This window comes from Salvia splendens, chromosome 1 (genome assembly GCF_004379255.2).
Source record: "Salvia splendens isolate huo1 chromosome 1, SspV2, whole genome shotgun sequence".
Taxonomy (NCBI): Eukaryota; Viridiplantae; Streptophyta; class Magnoliopsida; order Lamiales; family Lamiaceae; genus Salvia; species Salvia splendens.
In genome coordinates this window covers 142295-160436 of record NC_056032.1, presented here as the reverse complement: position 1 = coordinate 160436, position 18142 = coordinate 142295, and the positions used below count along the sequence as shown (strand labels likewise).

The window sequence follows — 18142 nt, the reverse complement described above, 5'->3', positions numbered from 1 at the left end:
AACCCCTTACCTTATCCTTAAAACCCCCATAATTCGTGGGCATTTCCTCTAGGATCACAAGTGGTACAATGTGCCGACCCACGCGCTTGCAAATTCTTCCGGGCAGAGCGGGGAGCAGGTTGATGATGCACTATTTATTAGCACTAAAAATACTTGCAAGTTTACATGGTAGAACTAGTATAGCTAAAGGTCAGTACCGGGATATCGAACACAGGGCTATCATATACTATGCGTCATATACTATCTAGAGACACGGAGTTTTGGATTTTGGTTTTATAAACTAGACATAAATATAAACAAATATAAAAATAAAACAATACAAAACAGGCTAAAGAAAGTAGAGTTTTATGATCCAACTACTACGACGTAATGATGATTAATCTCACAGAACCTTTACCTTTATGTGTCTCCAGGATTATTAGGAAAGTCGCGATTTTCAGAAGCCCTCTCTCAAGTGCACCTATCAAGTAGATTAGACTTTAACTATCAAAGTCTAATTCCAATAGATTAGATTCTAACTCCTTAAGTTCCTAAGACTCAAGTCCTCACAAAGGGTCCCCTCTCTCGAGTGCAGATAAACCTATGTGTTGTACTCGTTCCTCTTACCACGTAAAACTAGCTATCTCTCGATTAATCTAGTTAAACGGACATAGTTCTAAAGTTGGCTAGACAAAAGAACAATAAAAGCACGAGAACAAGCAAAACAGTCACAAGAGCTAGGAAAAAGGTTCAATTCAATAAATCAAAACATGTTCATAATAGTCTTCACCAAAAAATCAAAAAATGATGTTTAACTACTCATAAACAAGTAGTAAAATCAATAATAAAAGTACTAGACATGAAAGAAATTGATAAAACCAAGGTTGAATCTTCAATCTTCAGTCTTCTCTTACCTGGATCTGCAGGGCTCCGCTCCAATGGAAGATGGATGAATTATGTATGGAATATGGAATGGAAGAAAGTGTAGAGAGGGAGTAGGATTGGAGGCTCTGAGATGAGGATTATGAATTAGGTTTAGGAGTATTTATAGGCTAGAAAAAGGGTTAGTCTTGGTTATTTTCGTGCCCACAAGAAATGAGAGAGATTTGGTTTCACAATTTAATAATTTATTCTCTTTCTTGAATTTCCGCCCAAATTTCCGTCAGCTTTGACTGCATTGCGCAATGTTCGTAGAATTGTAATAACTTTCTCTACAGAACTCCGATTGAGACGTTTAAGGTATCCACGCGAAGCTCTTTCGAAGACGAAGAAAATGACATGTAGTGAGCACTGATTGGACTTCAAACTTGCTGGCAGAATGAGCTCAAACAGAGGCTGCTACACCTTGGCCTTTTTGCATCTTTTTTCTATCTTTTTCTATCATTTATCAACAAACACATTCAAAATACAAAATGTATAATATATGCAATTTAAGAACATAATTTGCATGATTAACATTTAAAACTAGTCAAATCTAGCCCTTAAAAACATGCAAGATCCATGTTTGTCAGTTGAGAGTGAGGGAGAGGTTGAAAAGAGAGGGGATTCGGACTTTGGTTGGTGAGGCAGCGATTTGCTTAGGGGAAATGGGAGAGTGGAGAGCACATTCTGTTCTGCCTCCGCCGTTTCTGAGCTATCATTGCTCATTCTTCAATCCATTTTCAAGGAATGCAGAAATTTGAGACGAAGAAGACGATAGATTACAATGTTTGATGTGTTTGCATCAAACATTGTAATCTATCATAACGGCTTCCTTACATCGCAGTTATATTTTGCACAGTAATTTCAGTCCTTATAATGGTATTACTACAACATAACGTTAATCAAACTGTGCACAATTGTAATAGGTTAATCCTCTGCAAGAAGTTAGAGAGCAAACACCAAGTATGAGACAGAAATAGAAAACTAAAAGTATTAATCTACCAAGTAATTACACTACGAATACACCGTACAGCTAGGACCTGGGCTTGGCTTAATCTGAGTGAAAAAACAACTAATCCTCAACGACTTGATCTATTTCTTTGCATAGGTGACCAACATAGGATGGTCCTCACTAATCTTAAATCCCTGAAGCCCCTGCATTGCAACTGTTGACTGCATCTCATTTTCATATTCTATGAAAGCAATTCCAGGCTTAGCTTCAACCATCCTAACTTCCTTAAATCCAGGGCACTGACTGAAGAGCATTTGCAGCATCATTGAAGTTGTTTGGTGCGGAAGATTTTGAATGAACAATATGTTATTTGGAGGGGCAGGACCCTCTGGAGCAGCTCTAGCACCCATTGGGATCTGGGATAACTGCACCACATAAAGAAGAATGATTTAGGAGCTTCTTCACAAACAAATAGGGAAAGATGATGGGAAGAAACAACATTTTCCAGAAGTGAAGCCCAAAAACACCTCAACAGAGAGAAAGTGGTGCACACAAATAAAATTTAGTTAGTTTGGGCACCCATGGCAAAGATTGCAGAGGAAATTATTTTCCCATGTGAATTTCAATAGACATAAATAGTGATAGGAATCTTAGATATAACTAATGAGTATCTCTTCACTGAACACTTACAGGAGGGGCTGCACCATAAGCACCAGCATATGCGGAATTTAGACCCGCTGCTGCTTGGTTCGCATCATGCTGATCCTTCTTCTTTCTTCCTATAATAGAAGCACACAAAGACCAGAGAAGAATAGTGAGTCTAGTAATTATGATTAGGTAATACCTAATACAAAACAAGTGTACCATATAAATTTGAGAGTGTTCAGCCATATACACATTTCATTATAATTATCTTGCTTCATTCAAATACATATTTCCATGATATGTCTCCTGGAGATTATCCAGTTACAGTGCCAAATAGTAATGATCTGGATTCACTTCTATCAATTCCAATCTGTCATCAATGTAATTTTGCTAGTACAAAGAGTCATTAGAGTAAGAAAAAGAGGGTTCATAGTTTGGAGTGGTTGGCTCATCTCACCCACACAGTGAATCAAGTACAAGAGAAAACCTCTATAAATCAAAACCAATAAACTTGTCATTAATATGCGCAGATCATAATCTGTTGAAAGTTAACCTCAGAGTAGTTATGCGAAAAGAAAATCATGCCATGAAGCAAAGAAGGTAATGAACAATTTACTCAATCAAAACATATTACTCCACAGAAGGCATGATCAGACACTTATTTCAGATACCATTCTTGAAAAGAAGCTCATGCTCCCTCCTTATATATGTCATATGCAACCTAAAAAGATTACTTACCTCTGTCATCATGCTTCTTTCTTTTTTCTCGAGGTACAAAAGTACCATCTGCCTTGGCTATGACATCAGACTTTGACTTGGCATATTGTATCCGCTGAGATAAGCAAAAGGTAAATAATTTCAAACTCGAACTCGAGGACTGTAGTAGTTATCAACGTTAAATGTTTTTACAACCACACACTAACGAGTAAATAATGAGTGAGAAGGTGAATGTTTCATGCACCTAATTTTGGAGTCATTACTTTCAGTGTCTGCTAGAGTTTTTACACCTCATGAGGAGGTCCAGCCGTCCAATAGAATGTGAGCAAATATAAATAAACCACATACACACACAAGGGGCTGGGTGGATATTATTAATTCATGCTTTGCTGACATTGCAAACAGGAAGAGCAATTAATAACGGATTGCTATTTAAAAAAAATGAAACTAACATAGCGATACAATATATTGACAACTTTCACTTCCAAAAGTCATAATCCTCTTTCTTAGTACCAAAGAAGCGATTCTATAGTTCAACATAGTTCCTTCAACGGTCTCAGATACCAACTTATCTATCATCTAGAAACCGTTAAACCAGTCACTTACTGAAGTGGGACTTCAATTATAAACACAAAACTTGTTGTAGTGTTTTTGCATCTTCGCTCACAGGATGGACTTCAATTATAAACACAAAACTTGTTGTAGTGTTTTTGCATCTTCGCTCACAGGATGGACTTCAATTATAAACACAAAACTTGTTGTAGTGTTTTTGCATCTTCGCTCACAGGATGGACCTTTACACATCTACACCCATACTCAGACCTCAAGGTCATAAATAACAAAATCCCAGAATACTAACGATACAGAAGTAAAACAGCATCCAAATTCCAACACCAGATTTTCGTAAGTTAAACTTCATACTGCAAATAATGCATGAACAAAGTCATGATAGCACAATCTAGAAACCAAATTCTGGAAAGTTAAACCTCATACTGCAAATAATGTAGGACACCAGAATGAAACTACAGCATCAAAAATGAAAGAAAAAAACTCAGAAATTAAGAAAGTTCATACCATTGGCTTGTCGTAGAACGGAAATCCCTGCATTTGACGAAGCGCATTGGAGGCGGAAGAGACCTCTTCAAAAACGACCCAAGCTTGGCCCTTATGCTTTAGGGTTTTGAAGGCCAATACCTCCAGTATTTTCCCGAACTGCGAAAACACCGCGTGCAGCGATTTCTTCAATTCTATCAACATAAGATTAAGCATAACCGAGGATGAGTCCACCAAACAACACAACAAACTCCTCAAAATGCCAAATTCTCAGCACAGCCATCAGAAAAAATACCATCGAGCTTAATTTTCTCGTTGAGATTATTAATGTAAATCGTCTGATTCGAAGCAGTTTCCGAGCCAGCGGGGGCGGGGGCTGGTGGTGCCTCTTCCATGGACACTGGCTCGCTATTTCTTCTCCGGTAATCGAGAATTTCAGCGCGGCTACGATTAGACAGAGATTCGAATATTGAAAGGAGGTTCGTAATTCGGGCCTATTTTATTGGGCTTTGTGTCCACCACAATATTATCCAAATACGTCTGGGCTAAGTTTATAGCCCAAACTTGACAGGTAGAAGCCCGGATATTTTGCACAGGCAATGTAAGGCCCAATGACTATTTTAAAAATTAAATTCTGTTTAGCTTTATAAGATTTCAAAATAGAATATTATTCAAATTTTCTCAATTATCCATCTCTGATCTAATATTTCACTTTCATATTTTACGTGACTGACATAATTTAACCAAAACTCTTGATTTAAATAACTGTTATCCCAAAATATAATATTAGGAGTACTAACCAATTAAACAAGTAAAAACACAACAATATTAAAATCTTCATAAGATTTTTTACCTATATCGAAATTGAACTTATTACCTAAAAATCACCAAATCACGTGTATCAGTTTAGTTTATAGTAAGACGATTCTCCTTTAATCAATTGTTGGAATGTGAGTCATTTCAAAAGCGTATATGTGGGGTTCGTGTATACGTTGTAATGAAAAAATAAGTAAGTTGTAGTAATTAATTTGGTTTGAACTTGGTTTTATTAATTTTAAAAACAAGTGTCACTTTAAATAACAAGAAGTGTTATTTTTTATATGAAATAACTTGTCACTATTATTTAGAATAATAATTATTCTTTATAATTACTTGGGTAGGTATATTATCATATTATCATATTATCCATAAATCAATATACCAACACGGTAACTCAGTTAATTGCAATAAGTGATACATATAATTACTTGGAATAGATACATTATCATATTATCCGTAGTCATAATAATAAAAATTGTATTAGGTACTGAAGTTCATTTCGAATTTTGGTGGACCATCATTTATAAGAACATCAAAGAATCATATTCCAAATATTTTAGTTAGAATGTGAGAGTTTAAGTTGTGGATGCAACAATTAGAATACAAAAATTAACTTTTAGGAGTATTTGGTATCAAGACTCTTACATCCCCTAAACCACACAGCGTAATTGTTAATCGGATACATTATTTGTACCCAATTCATGTATCCTACAAATAGACATAACATTCAACTAAGGAAAGTGTCTATCAAAATTTTGAATTCAAACTCAGATTCAGTGACATATGTGGACTATAGATAATAAAATCACAAGATATGCAATTGAAGTAGTATAAATTTGGATCGATATTTTTTTATTTATCTCACGTAATATTTGAAATTAAATTAATAAAACCGAACAGAATTTGTGGAACAAAACAAGAACAATGTACACCTCAATAAACGTAGTAAATGTTGACCACCAAATTGCGTATGCTTGAAATCCAGTGGATTTCCGACTACAACTCTCCATTTTTGGATTTTCCTTATACTTTTACCCCCTTCTCTCTATATATATGGCAGCTTCTTCTTCCATTCTCAACCCTTGGGCGCCTCCAAACCTTCTACAAAAAACACCACACCAGAGGTTCCCTTAAACAATATAATCCCAGAAATTATTCTCCAGATTTCCCATAGTGGAAATTAAAAAAAAAAACTAAAAAATGGCGCGTTCTTTCTCCAACGTTAAAACTGTCTCTTCCTTCATCGCCAACCAAATCTCCGCCGCTGTTACCAGGTTCGTTACCAGAGTTTAAAAATAGAGTGAACTACACCAAATGACCCTAACTTTTGCTCTTGTTACACCAGTGACCCCTAACAAAAAAAATAGCATCAGAAGGGTCTAACGTTAAATATAATCACGAATGAAGTTTTTTAGCCACTTTTCGGACGAAAATGCCCAAATAGCTTAAAGGGAATTTTTGGCAATCCCTAAATTTACTGACATATGAATTCTGTCATATTTCTATCAGCAGCTTCTTAAGTGATTTCCTAACAAGTTCTGATACTTTATACGTGATTAAAGTTTTGTCAATATTTGAAGAAAAAAAAATTCTAATGTCCCTCTATTTCTAGTTAGTGGTAACAATATAGTACTTATATCATGTAGGAAATTTATTGAGAAACAAAAATATGGAAAAGTGAAGTTATTTATGCAATAAAATCCGAATCAATAATACACAGAATAAAAAATATTTAACATTTAATTAAATGATACAATAATTATTTTATTGAAAACATTGACATTTAAAATATTATTTCATTATATCATCGAACTAATTTGTTACTCTAAGCCTAACTTTAAGACAATTTTTATGATTGATATTTTATTGATGTAATTTTGATTTAGCTCAAATTGAAATTTTTAACATCATATGAACATTCAATCTTTAGATATAAATTTGAATAGTTTCTTGACATTCATGATAAAATTGAAACGTGAGTTATATTTTGAAAAAATTCAAGCATGTGATATTAGGCTATTTAATCCTTCAAGATTTTTTTATTAACAATAGTATTTGAAATAAGACAATGTAAATTTATAAATTAATACTGCAAAATTAGGATATTTTCATAATAAATAAAATTGATCCATAAATCAATGTAAATAAAATAAATTACGGGAAATAAAAACATGGAAAAATACCAGAAAATGAGTTTTATAAGGAAAAAATGGTCTCATTTTATTGTGTTCATATTAATCAATGCATATAATGATAAATATGTATATTATAAAAAAATTAGAAAGTGTAAATAATGACAAAATTTTAATTACGTATGAAGTACAAAAACTTATTTGAAATTACATAAGAAGTTGCTGACAGAAATGTGGCAATAATCACATGTCAGCAATATAATGGAGTGACAAAAATGCCCTTTTAGGGTCTGATGGTGTTTTGGTCCGAAAAAACATGATTCGTGATTATATTTAACGTTAGGCCCCTCTAGTGCTATATTTTTTTTGTTAGGGGTCACTGGTGTAACAAGTGCAAAAGTTAGGGTCATTTGGTGCACTTCACTCTTAAAAATATAAATAAATAAATACCATAATTTAATTGATACGTACAGGAGGGGATACTCTGCTGCGTCGCAGGGGCGAGTTGTCGGGGCTGCGAACGTGGTGGTGAAGAAAGGACCGGTGAAGGTCGGGGAGAGCGCATGGGTGCCCGACCCGGTGACCGGGTACTACAGGCCCGAATGCAATGCCAAGGAGCTTGACCCAGTGGAACTGAGGGAGATGATGAGGAAGAGCAAGAACAACGCTAAATGAACCGCACCCGCCATGGGAACGGCCTTTCAAAATGTGATCTTATTCGCCCCGTTACTGGACACGGATCATAGATCAACAATGCGTTTAATATGACCAGGCCGTTTCCTGGTATTATTACTACTCTGTTTTTATGTATGCTCACAGTATTTTTGTTGCTAATGTTATTAATATAATAGTATACTCCTACTAGTAGATTTTTGTTTGAACTTTTGGAGTATTGTTCCGCATAAATCAAACAAAAGCTTGTTGAAAAATACTCCTACAAGTCAGTTGTTGCATGAAATTTGAAGTTGATTCATAAAGTGACTTACTGCTGAAATCAAGTCACAACACTAAATGAAATACTAGTAAAAAAAGCGATTTTGGGCTAATAGTCAGCGTATCACAGTTATAACACATCAATTCAATTTTATAGACGTAAAGTGGAAATCAAATACACAATGTGTCCGGAGAGGCAACCCATCAAATTTTTGATCCACTTACATGCTCCAATATCATATTTCATTTTCTTAGTAAACAAAATGAAATACAGGACTGACACATGACGGAGATGCCAACGTCGAATCGGGGGATCTTTTTCCAATAGAAACCTGAGAAGAAAGTTGGGAATAAATTTCTATTAATACTTATATATAGTATAAGCATATCAGAAATCAAAGCTAATCCTGAAACATGTGCTATCATAATCATCACAGAAGATGCAGGATTAGAAACCAAATTAGGTTAGCCGAAAAGGATGATGATTCTGCTGAAAAATCAAGCTCAGACAACTTCAATGCTTAAAAATATAGAAGAAAGAGGAGAGAATAATTGATCTCTTCCGAAATACTAAAACAAAAACTCAAACATGTCATTATCACCATCTCAATCAGAGTGACCTAGAGGAGATTTAAAGTTCATTAGAGTTCTGAGATGTAACACTCAAAAGAGTGGTAAGAGTCTGGGTTGGAAGTGTCTATTCATACACATAGATAAAACTCATGAAGTAATGCAATGACAGGCTCTGATATGAAACAGAAATGACAACGTAACCTATTCATTTGCTCCACCAAGTAACCATGGGCTTTTCCCAAATTCCTGTCTCATACACAAACCACAATTGCACTCTTGCAATTCACTCAACTGGCATTACTGCCCCATTCCTAAGCATCCAAAAAGCCTAGAATACAACCTTTTGCTCGTTCAGTTTTGCTGAACTCTCTTGTTCGTCTACAACTCTTTGAAGCTCCTTTTGAGAGTAAGACTAATGGAAGTAAAGCACGTTTACTATATCTTAGCGGAATAGTGGTGCAAAGGGTTAACCCCACTGAGCATCTTTAGTCTTTACAACACCTAGTGAATTCGGCAAAACTGTGCTTGGCAGAAAAGCCAAACATTATTTAGCTCTGCACAGCTTTGAAATCAATATTTACAACACCTTTGAAATCAATGTTTCTACCTCTCTGTTCTATCCAGAACAAACCAAACCAAACCACCCACTAATTTGGTCACCTACTATAATACAGAACCATTTCATATATGTACATATAATGAGCCCATTTTGTATTAGCTATGATGCAACTAATAGCATCAACAGAGTACATTACTGAATAACCCAAACTCTTAACAGAATGAATAGGCAAAGTGAAATTGAGCCCCACAAACTCCATGCTATAATACGCTATTCAGTTAAACAAACAAAGAACAAACTGAAGAATCTGCAACTGCATCCAATACATAGACACACCTCGGTTTAAATCGAAGAAACAAGAGGAAGGTTTTCCCCATCCAAAGCATTGCAATCCAATCCACAGCCACATTGCGGGCATATAAAGAAATTATGAATCCCAAAATCAGCAGATGCAATTCCAATTGGAGCTTGTCGGCGTTTCTGGTGACCTCCACAATACTCAACCAGATAAACAGCACTTTGACTTTAACACCAGATAAATCAGTCAACTTATTTTGACGTATGTAACCGCTGATCACAGAGCTGTACTTGAGCTGATACGAGCCTTCCAAAGAGAAACTGCAAGAAGCGTTCATATAGGCGTTGAATTTGCCGGTGGTCTCGTCCAGATCATAGTGTGTTACCCCTATTGGGAGTATACCGATAGGGAAAACCGTAGGCTTGGATTGCTTCGTACGCTGTTGGAACGCCGGCGACAGCGTCAAAGGGGAAGGAGAGAACAACGGCGACTTTCGATTGCATTCTGCTAAATCGTATATTTCAGATCGTCGATTTGATTTTATTGAGTTTTTGTAAATTGAGTTTCTACTAATTTTGGGAAAAGAGAGTAGTAACAACAACTCATCCGCGTTGTACCAAACATTATTACTACTACTAGTCTACTACTACTATTATAGAGAGGAGTACTACATAAATCTGATGAGTCACGCGCAATTATTTGGGCTCAATTTCCTTACACTACTATACTCCATGGCCCAATATGAACATTCGCATACAAATCCTTAACGGCAAATATAATGTATGTCACACCATTTCCTAACTACTGCAATAACATTTTTTATATGTGTGGATGTGATAATATGATGAATTGAAGTGAGATGCCAATTACGAATTGTAGTGCAAACACAGATTTAAATCGAAATCCGAAAACAATCTGACCTCCATCAAAGAGAGGCAAAAGGTTTATTCGAATTGGCGCATTTAAATCCGCAGCCGCAGCGCGGACTCTCCTCGAAATCGTTGGCAGGAAAACCGGCGGACGCGATCCCGACGGAGAGCTCCAGATTGGCGCCGTCCTTAGTGACCTCGACAATATTCAACCACAGAAACAGAATTTTAACCTGGATTCCGGTGAGATTCCTAATCTTATTGTTCGAGATCGTGCCGGTAATGGTGGTCTTGTATTTGAGGTTGTATCCCTGGATGGTGAAGCTGCACGTCTTGTCCAAGTAAACGGAGAATTTTCCGGTGGAGACGTCCAGCTTGTAGTTCGTCACCCCCTCCGGCAGCAGGCCTTGCGGAAGTCCGTACGATCCGATTGCTTCGTACACCGTCGGCCGCTCCGCCACGGCGCCGACGACCACGACGACGAGGAGTAGGAGTCGTCGGAGGGAAGACATGGGGGATTGAACTGAGCAACGGATGGATCGATTTCAAGTTTTGCTATGTTAGGTTTGACCACAACTCTGTCAGTAGCAGCCAAGTTGTGCGCATATTCTAAGAATCCGGACTACTTTTCTTCCTAGAGTGTTTTCGTGTCCAAACTCCAAACCAAAACAAAACTATGCTCTGTTTTTTTGGCATCATTCATACCTCAATTCAATTGCTTTGAACCCAAATTTAAGAATATACTACTTAATAAGATATCCACATTTTAGGTGCGAGCATGCACAACGCTGGACGGAGCGTCCGTCCGTCCGTGCCGCTGGCAAGAATGAGACCCACTGCCGCTGCGCTCGCGCCATTGGCACGGCGCTGCTCGCTGCATCGAGCACGTCCGTGCCAGCGAGCAGGCGACGTGGCGAGCAGCGATTGGGCAACGACATAGCCGTTGCCTTTGAATTTTTTTTATTAAAAATTCGGTATTTAATTTTAAAAATTGATAAAAAAAATATTTTCCAAATCCCAAAAATATGACCGTTTTTTTGCTCGTTTTTCTGAATTTTTTTGGATTTTTTAATTTTATTTTCCCCCAAAATCATCTATAAATACACACATTCATCATCCATTCATCACTTCAAATCATCTCTAATTCATCTCGCATACAAACTATCTACACCTTCATCTCTCACTCAAAACCTCAAATGGATTTCACCCATCTTATGGCGGAAGCGGAGCGCGAAGAACAAGAATACTACGAACAACATCGTGCCGCTTACGAAGCATATGTCGCGGCGAATACCCCCGCTCCTCCTCCTCCTCAACGAACTAGATCAACTCGCCGCTACATCCATCGTGACCGGGAGGGAGCCCACAAAAGGCTCGTTGCTGACTATTTTGCCGACCAGCCGCGGTTTCCGGCAGATTACTTTAGGCGCCGTTTTCGCATGTCAAAGCGCTTGTTTATGCAAATTGTCAACACATTGTCCGCACGTGTTGAATTCTTCCAAACAGGTCCAGATGCAACCGACCGGCAAAATATCACGCCGTTGCAGAAGTGTACGTGTGCCATCCGACAACTCGCTACTGGGCAAACGACCGACCTCTTCGACGAGTATTTGCATATCGGTGAGTCCACTGGAATCCTTTGTCTAAAGAATTTTTGCGATGGCGTTCGTTTAGCCTTCGGTGATGAATTCCTTCGGGTACCCACCACCGATGATTGCCAAAGGTTGCTTCGTCTTCACGAATCAGTCCATGGCTTTCCCGGAATGCTTGGCAGCATTGACTGCATGCATTGGAGGTGGAAGAATTGCCCGACTGCTTGGATGGGGCAACACTTAAGCGGTCACAAAGGCGGCGGCCCAACACTTATCCTTGAGGCGGTAGCCGACTACCGCCTATGGATTTGACATGCATATTTCGGCGTTGCCGGATCCAACAACGACTTGAACGTGCTCTATTCTTCACCACTCTTCAATGATGTGATGAATGGTGTAGCACCGACGATCGACTTCACCATCAACGGAAATACATACCACATGGGTTACTATCTCGCCGATGGTATCTACCCAAGGTGGTCGACTTTCGTGAAGACGCTCAGCAACCCGCATGACCCGAGACGGGTTCTTTTTGCGCAGCATCAAGAGTCCGCGCGGAAAGACGTCGAAAGAGCCTTCGGGGTCCTTCAAGCCCGATTCAACATTATGAAGGCCCCGGCTCGGCTGTGGTACGTGAATAATATTGCCGACATCATGTTCACGTGTATTATCTTACACAATATGATTATAGCCGACGAAGGACTGAGGGCGGCTAGCTTCTACGACGAGGATGAAGCCGGAAGCTCAACCGCGAGGTCTCCCCCACGCCGAGGTGTGCATACGATGGTGGGTCAGAGGATCGAGACAAGGCACACAATGCACGATACCCGAACCCACATTGAGCTACAAGAAGACCTAATCAAACACATGTGGGCGAAATTCGGCAACGAGTAGTGGTTTTTTTAATTTTAGGATTTTAATTATGTAATTTTTAATTTTTAGGATTTTAATTATGTCTTTTTAAATTTATTTGTAATTTGTAATGTTATTTCGGTTTTTTTAATGAATTTTCATATTATGGAAATGCTTTTGTTTAGTTGAATTTTAAATTGAATTGTGTTCGTCCTTGTGGAAGAGCACAGCTGTGAGTGTTGTGCTCTTGCCAGAGAGCAGGCAGAAAAAGTGGGGCTTGGCCCACAACCGTACTCGCTGGCAAGAGCACGGTTGTGGATGCTCTTAGTTCACTAATACATCTTCTTCAGATATCATTAAAATAAGTAGTCGAGGTCGATGTTCTTATCATGTGTAGTGTAGGAGACTCATATATATTAGACTAAATGCAATGTAGTGGTCACGACTCTCGTTGGAATATAATATACTAATACTTATGTGATATACTACATTCGTTTTAAAAATGTACTATATGAGATGAATTCAAAAAACTCAATTGATTACTCGAGTGTTGCCACTACAATTATTGGTGGCTTGAATTGTTTAGATCGTCAATATTGCGTTGAAGGCAGGCTTTATATTATAAGCCCATGCATATGATTAGGCCCATAATTGTCTTGTTTGATACAAAGAAGTTGCAATTTATGTCATTTCTTCTCGCTTACACCATTTTTGGGCCTAAAATTAGCCTTATTAATATTTTATTAGTAAACTTTTAGCTTCCGTATTTATTCACAATTAAATAAATACAATAAAAAATTATTTTACCCTTATATGGAAGATGGCATATTATTAAAATTCACATTTCATTATATTATGCTTTAACTCGTAGAGCTTTAATAAAATAAAACAAAGATTAATAGTTATTTAAATCATAAATATGAAGTTTAAAATTAGATTCTAAGAACAAAGTTCCCGAATAGTTAAACTAAAATTAGGAAGCTACAAACACAAATAAGTACTTCATATAAGTAAACGAAGCAAATAATGCAAACATGGATTAAACTTTTAAGTAGGTAGAACAAGTTCAAAAAATGGTGCTCATAACGTTACAGAATTCTCAGCGAAATAGATCCAGCAATCTCATGAGAATGAAATTTTATTAACATGATAGGCACATCAAAAGTGAAAATTGATATTGGTAGGCAGTTTCTGTTATAGAACTTGATTCTAGCATATCACATAACAGCAATACAAAGAGCCACACGGTTGACAAGAACTCTAAAAATTGTTTTTAACTACAGTGAAAGACAAAAGATGGTGATGTGGTCAACTGGAACCGTGGCAGTCAGCATAAAAGGCTACGACCCGAGTGATGAAGAATGAAAGCTCCCACAGGCCACAGTGTAAGGTCATCTTGAACTGAAGAGCTTAACTCTGAAAAAGAAGCAGTGAGAATATGATTATGCAATGGGGTGGTACAGAGACTAGATTCAATTGGTTTTTTCTAGAGTTGCAACTCTTACCTTGTTGGCAATGTTGTTGGACAACCAGTCCAATCCCTCATAGAGACCTTCACCAGAAGTTGCACATGTGCTCTGGATGTACCTGCACGTACGGAGTGCATAAGATTAAAAGATGCCTAACTTGGAGGGGAAGGTAGTCAAAAGAGACTATACCAATGGCGTTGACGGAGGGAATGAAGGCCCAACTTGTCAGTTATTTCTGCAGCATTCATTGCATTTGGAAGATCCTGCTTGTTGGCAAAAACAAGCAGGACAGCATCCCTCAACTCGTCCTGAAAAGAAACAAAAAGTTTCGCTCATTCTGTTGTGACACAGTTTTCTATTTGCTCATCTGAAATAGTCAAAAGAATATCGATATACCTCATTCAGCATCCTGTGTAATTCGTCCCTTGCTTCAACTACACGATCACGATCGTTGCTGTCAACAACAAAGATAATGCCCTGGGTGTTCTGGAAATAATGCCTCCACAATGGACGGATCTACATAACATAGTATATCAAATTCTGGTAAAAAAAGATCAAACTTGAAGGTGGTCAAGTTAACATGAGTGCATAAATTTCAGGGGAGAGGGGCGTATGGGGTGGAGATGCTTGCAATAATATACTAGCAATTATTGACTTTAGCACTTAATTTAGGCTTCTTTAACTGTTCACATCCTGCACATGCGGATATTAAGCCCCAGCTATATGCATTCTACTTAAATATTTGACACTTTATGCACACCATAGGGGCATAAACATTTCCATCAGAACAAGAGCAAGGCCTTTCTAATGCTTTAGATAAAGAAAGGACATAGCAATTGACACATTAACAATCAAGAAGCTTTTTTAACCCACGGATTTTCTTAAATTATAGTAATTCATAATGAATCCATGTCTGATGCAGGAAAAAAACCTAATAACATTGGATCATGTAACTACTCAGGAAAAAGAGCAAAACAGTGAAATGCGTACCTTGTCCTGACCACCAACATCCCAAACAGTGAAGCTAATGTTCTTATATTCCACAGTCTCCACATTGAACCCTGAACAACAGTACTTATTCTCATGAGATTAAGAGTCAGGAAATTTTAAATGGATTAGTTTAAAGGCAAAGTTGAATATACACTTAATCTTGTAAAATCATGGACTGAGACATTTTAAAAAGGAATGCACATCGCACACGCGCACACACACACACACATAGTAGGGTTTCAGTGATACTCCATCGAATTCTCTGTGAAAAAATAAGAATGGTGAACAAGCACATAAAAGCTTTGAACAAGAAATTAATGAATTTTTGCTCATAACAGGATTAAAAAAATAGGCATTGCATTCGTCCAGTGAGAAGATGCATCCACTGCAGATATTAAAGATCAAAAAGGTTAAAATGATTCTCATTTGTTACCAACATTTACCATTTTTGTAGATACAAAAATGTGCAAAATGATGAAACTTACCTATAGTAGGAATTGTGGTGACAATTTCTCCAAGTTTGAGTTTGTAGAGAATGGTTGTTTTACCAGCGGCATCGAGACCTACCATGAGTATACGCATCTCTTTCTTGGCAAAGAGCCGGCTGAAAAGCTTTGTGAAAGACAGCCCCATCTTTTAACTGCCAAATACCCAACCTACAAAGCTAGGATAAAAGAAAAGACGAAAACAAGCATATTCATTATCATCTGAAAATAATGATGTGATCTTATAAGACAAAACCAGCGAAATTGTATTAACTCATGTTATAGCATCCACTATAGGCAAAAGGGGGCGACGACGGGGCGGCCTATAGTGGGAGGAACGTCCGCCCCGGGGCGGACGAAATTTTGTGGAGCGGACGCACCATCGGCGGGAAGGGGGCGATGGAGGGGCGACCGGGCGATAGGCGCGCCGGCCTATAGCGGGGCGGTGCCCGGCGCGCCTATTCCGGGGCGGACGTCCGAATTTTTTTTTATTCAATTTAATTTACCTATAAATACACGTCATTCTTCTCATTATTTTCACACCATTCCACCTCTCCCTCACACATATTTTCTATCACTAGAATTTGTGGTCTGAAATGGACGATTTATGGAACGACGAAAATGTAGTGTTTAATTTTAATTTCTTCACTTATAGCCGTTTGTTTATAATTACGTTTAGTCTGATAATTTTCATTACTTATAATTGAATTAAAATTAAAATGAAAATTAGTTATAAAATTTCGGGGCTATTAGAAGTGTCCGCCTATAGTGGCGGAAACAAAAATTTGAGGCTATGGACAAAAAATTGGGGCTGTGGACAAAAAAAGGGACGGGGCTATTGGGAAGGCCGCCTATAGTGGATGCTCTTAACTTCACTCTAGCCATTCTTACCCAGGATACAAGATCACCAGAACTGATTCTGCTGATCAGGCAAAATAAAATGGAATCATCAGGATCGAGAAAATTGAGGACAAATAAGCACAAGAAGGAATTCAAACCACCAGCTCATGAGATCCACGATGAAGTTATAAAAATATAATGAATCCAATTTTTTAAAGTTCAAAAATGAAATCTCGCACAAATCATACCGGATTCTACATATCATATTCATAGGACCAACACAAATCGCTGTAATTCAGCTATGTAGCTGCCCGACGGGAATCCACCGCGCACAGCAACTAGCCACACCGATCGAACCATAGCTACGTCGCTGTCCAACGGGAATTCACCCGCGCACCACAACTACTTATGCCTTCCCACCATCTCGAACTAAAGATGTGCGTCTGCCCGACGGAAGACGTTCCGCGCACAGCACCAGATTTGGTCGCCGATGTTTTCGACTCTCTTCATTGTGTTGTAGTTCCCATCTTGAGGACAAGGTGAATTTCAACCGTGGGGAAGTTGATACGAGCTTTATTTAGTTAGTTAAATTAGGGATTTGTATATCTTTTCCATATCTTTGTTTATTTGCGTATCTTTTCCATATCTTTATTTTCTTGTTCATTAAGTTAGCTATTAACATTATAAATAGGAGTTATTGTAATCATTTGACAAATCAATCAAGAATATCAATATTATCGTTCATTCTCTTCTCCAAAGTGAGAAACCCGTCTTGCTCGACGGGCACTTGCCCGCGACAGACATTTATTGATCGCCGATCTACGGACGCCGATCAACCCGATAGGGGGTTTATCCTATCAAATTGGTGCTTTCATCACGATCTCACCCTCCAACACGCCGATCGAATCACAGCTATGTCGCTGCCCGACGGGAATCCACCGCGCACAGCAACTAGCCACACCGATCGAAGCATAGCTACGTCGCTGCCCGACGGGAATCCACCCGCGCACAGCAACTAGTTATGCCTTCCCTCCATCTCGAACCAAAGTTGCGCCGCTGCCCGACGGAAGACGTTCCGCGCACAACACCAGCACAACACCAGATTTTGTTTATGATGTTTTCGACTCTCTTCATTGTGTCGTAGTTCACACCTTGAGAACAAGGTGGATTTCAAACGTGGGGGAGTTGATACTCGCATTATTTAGTTAGTTAAATTAGAGATTTGCGTATCTTTTCCACATCTTTGTTTATTTGCGTATCTTTTCCATATCTTTGTTTTCTTGTTAAGTAAGTTAGTTATTAGCATTATAAATAGGAGTTATTGTAATCATTTGACAAATCAATCAAGAATATCAATATTATTGTTCATTCTCTTCTCAAAGTGAGAAAACCGTCGTGTTCGACGGGCACTCGCCCGCGACAGACATTTATCGATCGCCGATCTATGGACGCCGATCAGCCCGA

At 38.2% G+C, this 18142-nt stretch overlaps 5 protein-coding genes across 5 annotated transcripts; 1 reads left to right on the top strand and 4 right to left on the bottom strand.

Moving 5' to 3' along the window:
• Positions 1 to 1798: 1798 nt before the first annotated feature.
• Positions 1799 to 4719, bottom strand: LOC121792870 (U1 small nuclear ribonucleoprotein A-like). Its single transcript, XM_042190993.1, has 5 exons — positions 4563 to 4719; positions 4289 to 4461; positions 3236 to 3329; positions 2543 to 2631; positions 1799 to 2277 (listed from the first exon to the last, which is right to left on the bottom strand). The coding sequence occupies exons 1-5, from the start codon at positions 4660 to 4662 to the stop codon at positions 1993 to 1995; spliced, it is 741 nt and encodes a 246-aa protein (XP_042046927.1). The 5' UTR covers positions 4663 to 4719; the 3' UTR covers positions 1799 to 1992.
• A 1459-nt stretch (positions 4720 to 6178) lies between these two features.
• LOC121805649 (protein SENESCENCE-ASSOCIATED GENE 21, mitochondrial-like) lies at positions 6179 to 8099 on the top strand. The gene is made up of 2 exons (XM_042205593.1): positions 6179 to 6360; positions 7692 to 8099. The coding sequence occupies exons 1-2, from the start codon at positions 6287 to 6289 to the stop codon at positions 7891 to 7893; spliced, it is 276 nt and encodes a 91-aa protein (XP_042061527.1). The 5' UTR covers positions 6179 to 6286; the 3' UTR covers positions 7894 to 8099.
• A 182-nt stretch (positions 8100 to 8281) lies between these two features.
• Positions 8282 to 10219, bottom strand: LOC121805657. The gene is made up of 2 exons (XM_042205606.1): positions 9620 to 10219; positions 8282 to 8483 (listed from the first exon to the last, which is right to left on the bottom strand). The coding sequence occupies exons 1-2, from the start codon at positions 9916 to 9918 to the stop codon at positions 8303 to 8305; spliced, it is 480 nt and encodes a 159-aa protein (XP_042061540.1). The 5' UTR covers positions 9919 to 10219; the 3' UTR covers positions 8282 to 8302.
• A 287-nt stretch (positions 10220 to 10506) lies between these two features.
• LOC121757191 (uncharacterized protein At5g01610-like) lies at positions 10507 to 10962 on the bottom strand. Its single transcript, XM_042152710.1, has one exon. It carries the CDS (start codon positions 10960 to 10962, stop codon positions 10507 to 10509), a length of 456 nt encoding a protein of 151 aa, XP_042008644.1.
• A 3052-nt stretch (positions 10963 to 14014) lies between these two features.
• LOC121792861 (ADP-ribosylation factor 1-like) lies at positions 14015 to 16001 on the bottom strand. Its single transcript, XM_042190984.1, has 6 exons — positions 15839 to 16001; positions 15354 to 15424; positions 14760 to 14879; positions 14553 to 14671; positions 14400 to 14481; positions 14015 to 14310 (listed from the first exon to the last, which is right to left on the bottom strand). The coding sequence occupies exons 1-6, from the start codon at positions 15984 to 15986 to the stop codon at positions 14305 to 14307; spliced, it is 546 nt and encodes a 181-aa protein (XP_042046918.1). The 5' UTR covers positions 15987 to 16001; the 3' UTR covers positions 14015 to 14304.
• Between the last annotated feature and the right edge of the window lie 2141 nt (positions 16002 to 18142).